The sequence below is a fragment of the Chlamydomonas reinhardtii genome, assembly GCF_000002595.2.
Source record: "Chlamydomonas reinhardtii strain CC-503 cw92 mt+ unplaced genomic scaffold scaffold_18, whole genome shotgun sequence".
Classification (NCBI taxonomy): domain Eukaryota; kingdom Viridiplantae; phylum Chlorophyta; class Chlorophyceae; order Chlamydomonadales; family Chlamydomonadaceae; genus Chlamydomonas; species Chlamydomonas reinhardtii.
This window is the reverse complement of record NW_025061531.1, coordinates 155437-164802: the sequence shown is the minus strand read 5'-3', so window position 1 is coordinate 164802 and position 9366 is coordinate 155437. Positions and strand designations below refer to the sequence as shown.

Sequence of the window (9366 nt, the reverse complement as noted above, 5' to 3'; positions counted from 1 at the left end):
TTGGTCTCGCCCGCCTCGGGCCCCCGCGCGCGGGGGCCCATTGTACAGGGACATGGCTCCCCGAGCGCGTGTGAATTCAGCCCGCTAGTCACCACCTGCCGCCGCTCTTATAGTCGCCTAATATTCAGCTGACCGGGCACAGGGCTAAACCTGAGCACTCCTAAATGGCAAACGTCTTCAGAAGTGAAGACCCGCGCTGCTGCCTCGTTAGTTGAGTCTTCGCTCTTCTATTGGTGCAATAATTTCACTGTTAATTAAGGGACCGAAACAGAGTGGGCTGTTAGAACTGTGATTGCGCCTCATTGCGGCCCAATTCGGCAAGGCTTTCAGCGACTTCCCATGCAACTTATTCAGAATGCATATCTGCAAGGCATAGCTGTAGCTCGTCATTACCTCGGAAACCACTCCGGGAAAGATCCCATCCATTTTGGGCGGGCTCACTCGTACACGGAGGATTCTTGAAGAAGACAACCACGAGCGAACTAGTGCTAGATCCTCAGGCTAGCTGCTAGGCGCCAGGAGGATGGCTGAAGGCAGTGCGGCCCCTGCTGGTGCTGGCCCCAGCCCCAGTCCAGGAGCCGCGGCTGCTGCTGCGCCGGTCGCGCCCATCAGCCTCCAGGATGCGCTGGTGCTGCTGGGCGACCCCAAGCACCTGCAGCGGGAGAAGGGGCTGAAGGCTCTGAGTGCCCAGCTGCAGGCCGCACCAGGTGAGGGCCCAGCACGGGGCACCGCCCGCACCGCCACCGCACCTCGTGCCCACGCCTCGTGCCCTAGCAGCGACCTTACCTGGCCTCCTGCATATTGCCCGCTCGCTCCACCCCCCCCCGCCCAAAACAGCGGATGCGGACCAGGCTGCCGCGGTGGAGGCGGCGGTGGTGGTGCTGCTGGCGGGGGATACCTGGGAGCGCAAGCTGGGCGGCCTCATGGGCGGCAAGGTGCGGCCGGTGCGGTGCGCGGGGGCCCTGTGGAGGGGTGTAGAGCCTGGGGAGGAGGGCATATACGGTATGCCCAAGCCCAAAGAATCATTCCCAACTGGGGAAGGAGGCATCTGACTCTCCCAGAGCCCCGAGTCCCGAGCAAGCAGCAGCCAGACCTGTGTGCGGCTGTTGAGAGAAGGCCAGCTGGTCACAGGCGCCACAGGCTGGAGTAGGGGTAGGGTAGGGTAGGGCAGACGCACGGCCGCACTTGTTGAGCTACGGTGGCAAGTGTGTCGCTGCGTGGCTGATGCGTGAAATGTGCAGCCGCAATTCTGTCTGTTGTGGCACCTCAACACCCCGTCCGCCGCCCCCCTTTCTCCGCCCCCCCTGCAGGCCTACGTGTCGCTGTCCGACGCGGCGCTGTCGCAGCCCTTCACGGAGCGGCTGCGGCTGGCGGCCATGGGCCTGCTGGAGGACGGCGAGGTGCGCGGGGGGGGGGACTGAAGGGGGGGGACTGAAGAGGGGGGACTGAAGAGGGGGGACTGAAGAGGAGGGTCGAGTGTGTGTGTGGGGGGGGGGGGGGCTGTGTGCGGGCTCAGGGCTTGGGGGCGTGTGTGGGGGGGGGCTGTGTGTGGGGGCTGGATGGGGAGGGGTTTGTAGTTTCCAGCCCAAATTAAACCGAACCCAGGGGGAGGGTGCGTGTGTGTGGTGGCCCCGGTGGGCGCGCGGAGTGGCAGGCGTTCCTGTCACGCTGCCCCTCCTCCCTGTCTCACGTTGGCCCTGGCTCCTGGCTACAGGTGCGCGTGCGAATGGCGGTGGGCGACGTCCTCAAGGTGCGTGGCTGAGGGACTGGCTGACTGCATGCGTGATTGCGTGCCGGACTCGGCCGGGCTGTCTGCGGCCTGCGGGTGTGTGGCGCTGGAGCTGCGCCAGTGCGCCACACACAGTGCGCCAAACAGGGTCAGGAAGGGTGCAGCTGCGGTTTACCTGTGTCCCGCCACAACTTCTGTGGCACCGCGACCGGACACCCAACATGCGTGCTGCTCTTCCTTACTCTGCCCCTGCCCCTGCCCCTGCCCCTGCCCCTGCCCCTGCCCCTGCCCCTGCCCCTGCCCCTGCCCCTGCCCCTGCCTCTGCCTCTGCCTCTGCCTCCGCCGCTGCCGGGCGCAGGCGCTGGCCCAGCGCGGCGGCGTGCCGGTGTTCCAGGCGTGTGCGGCGCAGGTGCTGGGCAGCATCTCCAAGAACTTCGTGAGTGCAGGGCAGAGGGCGGAGGGCAGTGCAGGGTGCCGCATGCATCATACCGCTGTAGAGGGGGCTTTGAACGCGGCACGCATGTGTGCATGCGGGCCTGCACCAACGCCTCATGGTTGCAGCGCCAGGCATGACGTGACGTGATGTGCGGCCGCACTGGCCCCGGCGCTGTCACTGCCACTGTCGCTGTCGCTGGCGCAGGACCGCACGGACGCGGAGGGCGGTGCTGAGGGCGGCGAGGGCCCTGACGGCCAGCAGCAGCGCGGCCTCAACCCCATGCGCGAGTTCCTCACCGAGTCGCCCGCGCTGCCCGGCTCGCCCACACCCGAGCCCGAGGTTCAGCAGCAGCCGGAGGCGGAGGCGGCAGCGGCCGGGGCGGCTGACGTGGCCGCTGGGGCCGCCAGCGATGATGGTGGTGTGAGCGCGGGCAGCCTGGTCAGCGCTCTGCTCAAGGTGGGACCGGGCGGGGCACGAGTGTGTGAGAGCCCGGCCAAACGGACACAACCGTCTGTGGCACACTGGTTCATAAAACGGTTCTGCGTGCCGGTATTTTATGCCGATATACTTCTCTTTCCCCTGGTTGTGCCACTGCCACTCACGGCTTGCAACGCCCTGCGCTCTGCACCCTCCCTGCTCCGCCCCTCCTCTGCCCCCGCTCCACAGAGCACTTACCGGCAGTTCCGGCCGGGTCAGGGCGAGATGCGCCACGGCACTGAGGGCTGGAAGTGCCTGGAGACAAGCATGAAGGCGCTGCAGGTGAGGGTGAGGGGGGTGGCGGGGGTGGTTGTTGGGGAGTGCTGGTGGTGGTTGGAGATGCAGGTGTGTGTGAGTTTGGTTAGCTGCACACGCGGTAGGGGCATGCAATAGGCTGGCATTTACCACGCCTTTACCTTTCCCCCTTTGCCGCACTGCGGATCACTGCTCACACGCACCCACTGTCCGCCAAACACCTGTCTAACCACTGCGCCGCCCCCCCCCCCCGCCCGCGCGTCCCCCCCCTTCCAGGCTCTGGTGGAGGGCTGCGGCGCCGCCATTGGGCCGCTGCTGGACGAGCCCCTGCGCGAGCTGCTGTACCGCGCCCTGCACCACCCCAACAGGTGAGGCGCACAGGGAGTGGGTGGGTTGGGGGGGGGGGCACTGGCGGACAGGGGCACTGGAGCGGGAAGTGGGAGGCAGGCGCCGGCGGAGCTGCCCTACAGTGGAGCTACCCCTAGCAAAGAACTGCGCAGCTTTGTGCGCTTCGGGCTGGGCAAGCCGCCAAGGCAGCCTGAAGGCGGGGCATCGATCTGACAGCTTACCTCGTGGTACTTACTCGATATGGATGTGCTTTACAACTCCAAACAAACGGGGCTCCGTGAGGGGGCTGGCTGTTCATGTCAGGTGGGCGGCCTCCCTGGCTGTGTGCTGTGCAGGTTCGTGCGCGAGACGGGGCACTTCACCATGTGCACCGTGTGTGAGGCGCTGCGGGGCCCCGCGCTGGCGGCCATGTCGCCGCGGGTGGCGGAGCTGCTGGCGGACGGCATGGGCGACAACTGGAGCCAGGTGTGCGGGGTGTGTGCGGGGGTGGGGGGCGGGTAGGTTTTTTTTTGAAACCTGTTCCTTCAATGCGCATTTAACCCATGTGGCCCACCTCCCCCCCATCCGCTGGCCTGGCCCTGCACAGGTGCGCTACGCGGCCTGTGTATCCACGCGCTCGCTGCTGGAGTGGCTGGGCGAGGGGCCGGAGCGCGAGGCGCTCATGCCCACACTGCTGCCGCCCATGTGCCTCAACCGGTGAGGACCGGGCGGCACTGGAGTGTGGACGTCGTGGTGGTGGCGGCGGTGGTGGTGGTGGTAGGAGTCTAATGCATTGGAAGGACTGCTGCAGCGAGGAATTACCGGGTGTGTATGGTGTCCTTGCCGTTCCGTCCGCATGTTTTTCACCCACCCTGCCTGCCCCTGCCCCTCTGCCGCCCCCAGGTACTACGTGGCTGAGGGTGTGCGGCGGTATGCGCAGGACACCTGGCGCATCGTGATGGGCGAGGGCGGCCGCGCGGCAGTGGCCCGGCACGTGGGCGCGGTGGTGGGACACTACACGGCGCAGAGCCGCGCCAACAACCACGCGGTGCGCGAGGCGGCGTGCGCCTGCATCGCCGAGCTGCTGGAGAAGGTGGGAGGGCGGCGTGATGTATTTGGGGGGGGGGGGCGTGGCATATCAGCATGTTGGGCTTGCAGGAGGACCCGACACCACAAGGAGGGGTTGCAGGCAGCATACAATGCGGTAGCATCAGTTTCGCCGCGCCAGCAGCTGAGTGGTGCCACGCTTGACCCATCAACCATCCGCCCCACCCCACACCGGACCACCGACCCCGCCCCCACCGGACTGCTGACCTGCACGCAGGTGGACCGGGCCGCCGTGTCTCCGCACGTGCCTGCGCTGCTGCGCTCGCTGGTGGTCTGCTTCAAGGACATGAGCTGGCCGGTGCGGGACGCGGCGTGCATCGCGGCCGGCAGGTGAGGCAGGGCGGGGCTGCCCAGTCAGCAATGCGATACAGCACCAGGAGCGGGAGGTGAAACCTCTACTGTCTACAAGCGCGACTGCCATTCTCGCGCCCGCATGCGGTGCACTCACACTGCACTCACCTGTACCCATGTGGTGCTCTCACTCGGCACGGTGTGCACTGCGCTGCGCAGGGCGGTGCTGGCCTACCCGGAGGAGATGCGGCCGCTGGCGCCCGAGGTGCTGGCGCTGTGGCTGGCGCACCTGGCAGACAACATCCCCACCGTGCGGGCCAACAGCGCCGCGGCGGCTGCCAAGGCCCTGCGCGCGTACGGCGACGAGGTGCTGCCGGCGCTGCTGGCGGCGCTGAACGACATGCTGCTGCGCGCGCGGCAGCAGCCGGCCGAGAGCAGCCGCTACAGCGGGCTCAGCACCGAGACCCGCTTTGGCGTGGCGGAGCGCCAGGCGCGTGACAACGACCCGGCTGTGCACGAGGACCAGGAGATGTTCAGCTGCGGCTCCCTGATGGCGCGCTTCTCCACCTCCTACCTCATCAAGAGCGACGGCTGCATGGACCACGGCTTCAGCAGGTGCGCCTAGGGGACTGGACTGATTGGCAGCGGCACAGCTTGCTTGCGAGCATCCAGCGTGTAGGGGAACCATTTATATACGATTGGGGTAGTGCTGTTGGGCTGGCTCGTGCGCATGTGTGGTCACGAGGTGCGCATATCCCTTCGTGTGTGTGGTGCTGAAGTGCCTACAAGTGATGGTCCGGCTTCTCCGTTAACAGAGACAAGGAGCCGTGGGAGGTATCGGATGGCGCCGTGCATTTGTTGCGAGAGCTCGCCGCGGTTCGCCCAACCATCGTCACGGACGAGCACTTGCAAGGTGAGCTGCGCATAGGCCTCCAGTCCTGTGGAGGTTTTGCATAGGACTTATATGTATATCCAGGAGCATAGCATCTCGAAACATCAACACGGACTACAGGGGAAGGGTGGGAAGGGGAAGGAAAGGGACGGTGACCGGCCAGGGTTGCGGAGCCGAGGAGGAAGCGGGGGGCTGGGCTGACAGGAATTCTAACAGAACTCCAAAGCATACAGTCTGCGCAAATGTCATTGACACGAACCTGAAATTTGTCTGCAAAGGCCATTAATTAATACTTAATGCTCGAGTCTGACATTTAATGCCCTCGTGATCTCATTTTTGCTTTATTGCGGGCTTGTTTGTAGACAGTTTAATAGTCTTTGTATCTTACACATATTCGCAAGCATGAACGATTACACGTCAAGTAACTTGGGACTCGATTAAGCCTATTTATAACGGAAAAACATTACATCGGCTTTAATGTCTTTCATGTCAACTGACATGAAACAGAACTGCAGGTATATGAATCACGCTATTTCGACGACTCATCTCAGTGTTAATGAAGCGTGCCATATCTGCTGAAGTTTAGTTGCGTAAGACGCTGTACACACAGTAGAATCACAGCGATCGGTTTCATTGAGAGATGGGCCGTAAACAAGGCGCTTGCGACACACGCACGGGGTAGTTGCCATGTTGAGCCCATTGCGTTCAGATTGTCCGCTTCCCATGTCTGTAGGGCTGGTCGAAATTGGCGGGATGGCGTCCTTCCAGCACGCTTTCAACCTCCACGAGACTGTCTGGCGCTCCGTGCTCCCGATCGGACAGTCGATAGGTGAGTACGCTAGAAAGTTGGAAAGTTGACGGGGTAATAGATCCGCCCCCGCGTCTTGGTGGCGCGGACAAGCGGTAATGCTATGTCACTGTAACAGGCCCGTGGCAGCAAGATTGAGCCAGGGCGGCAAGTCGATATTGCGCGTGGTTGTTCGGCCCGTCAGTTGGTGCCAAACCGGCCGGTGCATATGCATGGCAAGTCTTTCAAAATTACCCTTATTGCAGGGAAGCAGCGCTTAAAGCGGCACCTACGCGCGCTGTTAGTGCCACTGCTGGCTGACTGCCGATGCGGCCACCAACTGGCGGAGGCGGCGGCCCAGGCGGCGGTTGAGGGGCTGCGTGCGTGGATCGGACCAAACATCTTTGCTGGTGAGTGTACAGCCTTTGCGCTGGGCTTCGCGCTCTCCTGTATGATGCAGAATTGGAACAGTTTTTCCCTTGTTTATCCCTTGCCCACTTTGCACGTGTGTATGGTTTTTGCATCAAACCAGGATATCTTCCGGAGGGCGTCGACGCGGCGGCGCTGTTTGGTGCTGGTGACAAGCTACTGGTGCCGCAGCGGCCGGCGCTGGTGGGTCTGCTGGGGGTGTTTGCGCAGCGGCCGCCGGCGCTGCCTCCTCCAGAGGGTCGCCCGGCACCGGCACCAGCTGCACCGGCATAGACGTCCAATCGGAGTCGGCAATCGCACACAATGCAACAAGGAGGTGGATGGGTATGGGGATACAGGAGACGTGAGACGGTCTTGTGCCATCGCAGGACCATTCGTGACGCCGGTTTATTGTGTTGGCAGACTACAGCTGTGCTGCAAACGGTATGCTTCACTGCTCCACTTGTCGGGCCCTTGCGATGGCCTCTGGACGTTGTATAGTGCCCTTTTGATAAGAGCGTGTGTCAGAGGGGGCCCCGTTCAGGGGCATGAAGTTTCGATACTGGGGGGGACAGACTTCAATTGACGCGACACATGTTGCCGCCGCTGGCCGCGGCTGAAGCATGTGTGAGTCCGTTGTGTGAACCAAAGATTGTAGGAGGAGTCCGCATAGCGAGTGCAGCATTTGCTGCGGTGTAATGCAGATGGAAATAATCAATCATCAATCAACTATCTGTCTTCTAGACTTCCGATATCGCATTATGTCAGTGCCACACGGACCTGTGCAAGCGATTGGACATGCGCGCAGCTCTGTTCCATGTTAGCGCGGACGCACACACCTGAGCGATATCGCTTTAACTAGAATATGAATGACATTACAAGCAGATGTAATGCTTGATTAGGCATATCATTAAGTCGTCGATTTCGGAAACTGAAGATATTTACCGTGGTAAGATTCATGGATGGGAGTCTCTGTAAGATAATCAGTAATCATTCAACAGTTATCAAACAAGCTCACATCGACGCAGAAATGTTGCATCTAATGTCAGACTGGAGCATTAACCAGAGCCTTTGCAGACGCATTTCAGGTCCGCGTCATTGAAATTCGCATATAGGAATTGCAGTATCTTTCATACGTTTTGTTAGAGCAATCCTGTCAGCCCGGCACCCCGGCCTCACTTCCCTCCCTGCACTGCCATGCTGCGGGCTACGGTACCGAACCCTGAAGCCCCTTACTCAGTTCAGCCTGAACTCCACGCCCTGCAGATGCACTCGGGACTTCGTTCCTCACCATCAGTTTCAACGGCACTTAGCATGCAGTGCGGGCGGGAGTTGGCAGCGCTGCCTGGCGTGGCCCTGCGTGGCCCCATTGGCCGGCCTTGCCATGGTCAAGGTCATGGAAGCCCAGCAGACTTAGTGCCCGTATCTTGTAGCTAGAACTAGCCTAGCCTGGAAACGTTTGGGCATGTACTCGAGCACGGAGCACTGAGCGTCCCTGAAGCTTTCACCGTCCGCTAAGCCTTCCGCTTCGCTCACGGAATCACTTGCAAGCCCTTACCCCCAGGCCCCCCCTAATCGCGTGCCTTTCAAGCTCAGCCCTCGCCTCGTCCCCCTGCATCGTAGATGATCACCGATATGGTGTCCATCTGTTCGCAGTCGCTGTGTGTGTGTGTGTGTGTGTGTGTGTGTGTGTGTGTGTGTGTGTGTGTGTGACTACGGTTTCCACGGTTATTCTGCCAGATCACGTGAATCGTGTATCTGGTATAACCAACGACAGGGCTCTCAATCGAGGGCTGCCGTGACCTGGCGTTTCCCCGGCAGAGCGCAAACAGCTCTGGAGTCCACAGGGCAACGCACTCCGACCCTTCACCGCGCCAGTAATCCTTGCGGAATTACTACCGGTGTAACAACCTCAGACCCAGCGGGCGAGCTACCTCTTAAAAAACCAGGCGGGCAGACAAAAAAACAGCAAACATAACAAAACACGCAGCACGCGACAGCACGCGAAAGCACGACCACAGTGGCTACGGGGCTGAGTCCTACGACCCAGTGTGTGTGTGTGTGTGTGTGTGTGTGTGTGTGTGTGTGTGTGTGTGTGTGTGTGTGTGTGTGTGTGTGTGTGTGTGTGTGTGTGTGTTGGGGGGAGATGTCGGCCATCTATCCCGCTCTCTCTGTTACTACTGCCTGTTCCTCCATGCACCCGACATGCATCGTCAATGGGGGGGGGGCTGTTATTGACGAGTGTTGCGGAACTAATGCGTACGTAGACCAGAGCGGAAGGCTGTGCGCGTTCAGGGGTGCACGGTGGACGTTCGGGACGGTCGTTGCAGATGGGTGGGACAGGTCGTGCGAGATCTGTGCGGCAGGCACGGTAATTGATGGGGGCGCCTGAAAAGACAGATGAGCCGGAGCCGACCGGAGGAGGGAGCGATTGGAATTGCTGTTCGCGCGACTGAAGAGGGAGGGATAGGCGAAACAGGGGAAATCAGTAACGGTGTGGAGGGTTGGAGAACTTGGTCGGGCGGGGAAAGTAGTGGGAGGAGTGGGAGAAGTGTCTGTGTGCCGGTTGGGAGGCGGGAACGTTGCCCGTCGGGACTGCGCAAAATCAGAAAGACAGAATGGAAGGTTGTGTGTGTGTATGTGTGTGTGTGTATGTG

The 9366-nt window shown here is 61.6% G+C and overlaps 2 protein-coding genes across 2 annotated transcripts in view; both read left to right on the top strand.

Annotated features, from left to right (window-relative positions):
- The window catches only part of CHLRE_18g749297v5 (uncharacterized protein), a 1276-nt gene extending 1178 nt beyond the window's left edge, over positions 1-98 (top strand). Inside the window, exon 3 of the mRNA XM_043072814.1 lies at positions 1-98. This exon is cut by the window's left edge and continues 225 nt beyond it. The gene's annotated coding sequence lies outside the window, so the exon portion shown is untranslated.
- A 54-nt stretch (positions 99-152) lies between these two features.
- Positions 153-7699, top strand: CHLRE_18g749247v5 (uncharacterized protein). The gene is made up of 17 exons (XM_043072813.1): positions 153-707; positions 838-935; positions 1311-1400; positions 1715-1750; positions 2088-2165; positions 2370-2621; positions 2832-2924; positions 3174-3265; positions 3581-3710; positions 3832-3941; positions 4128-4317; positions 4549-4661; positions 4842-5237; positions 5438-5535; positions 6248-6343; positions 6568-6711; positions 6834-7699. Exons 1-17 carry the CDS (start codon positions 524-526, stop codon positions 7001-7003), a joined length of 2370 nt encoding a protein of 789 aa, XP_042914264.1. The 5' UTR covers positions 153-523; the 3' UTR covers positions 7004-7699.
- Positions 7700-9366: the final 1667 nt, after the last annotated feature.

Bases quoted from the DNA above. Each gene is read 5' to 3' on its own strand.
- CHLRE_18g749247v5 (XM_043072813.1), top strand. From the start codon at position 524: ATGGCTGAAGGCAGTGCGGCCCCTGCTGGTGCTGGCCCCAGCCCCAGT. The intron at 3,711-3,831 runs GTGTGCGGGGTG...GGCCCTGCACAG, and splicing joins TGGGCGACAACTGGAGCCAG to GTGCGCTACGCGGCCTGTGT. The intron at 5,536-6,247 runs GTGAGCTGCGCA...CCATGTCTGTAG, and splicing joins CACGGACGAGCACTTGCAAG to GGCTGGTCGAAATTGGCGGG.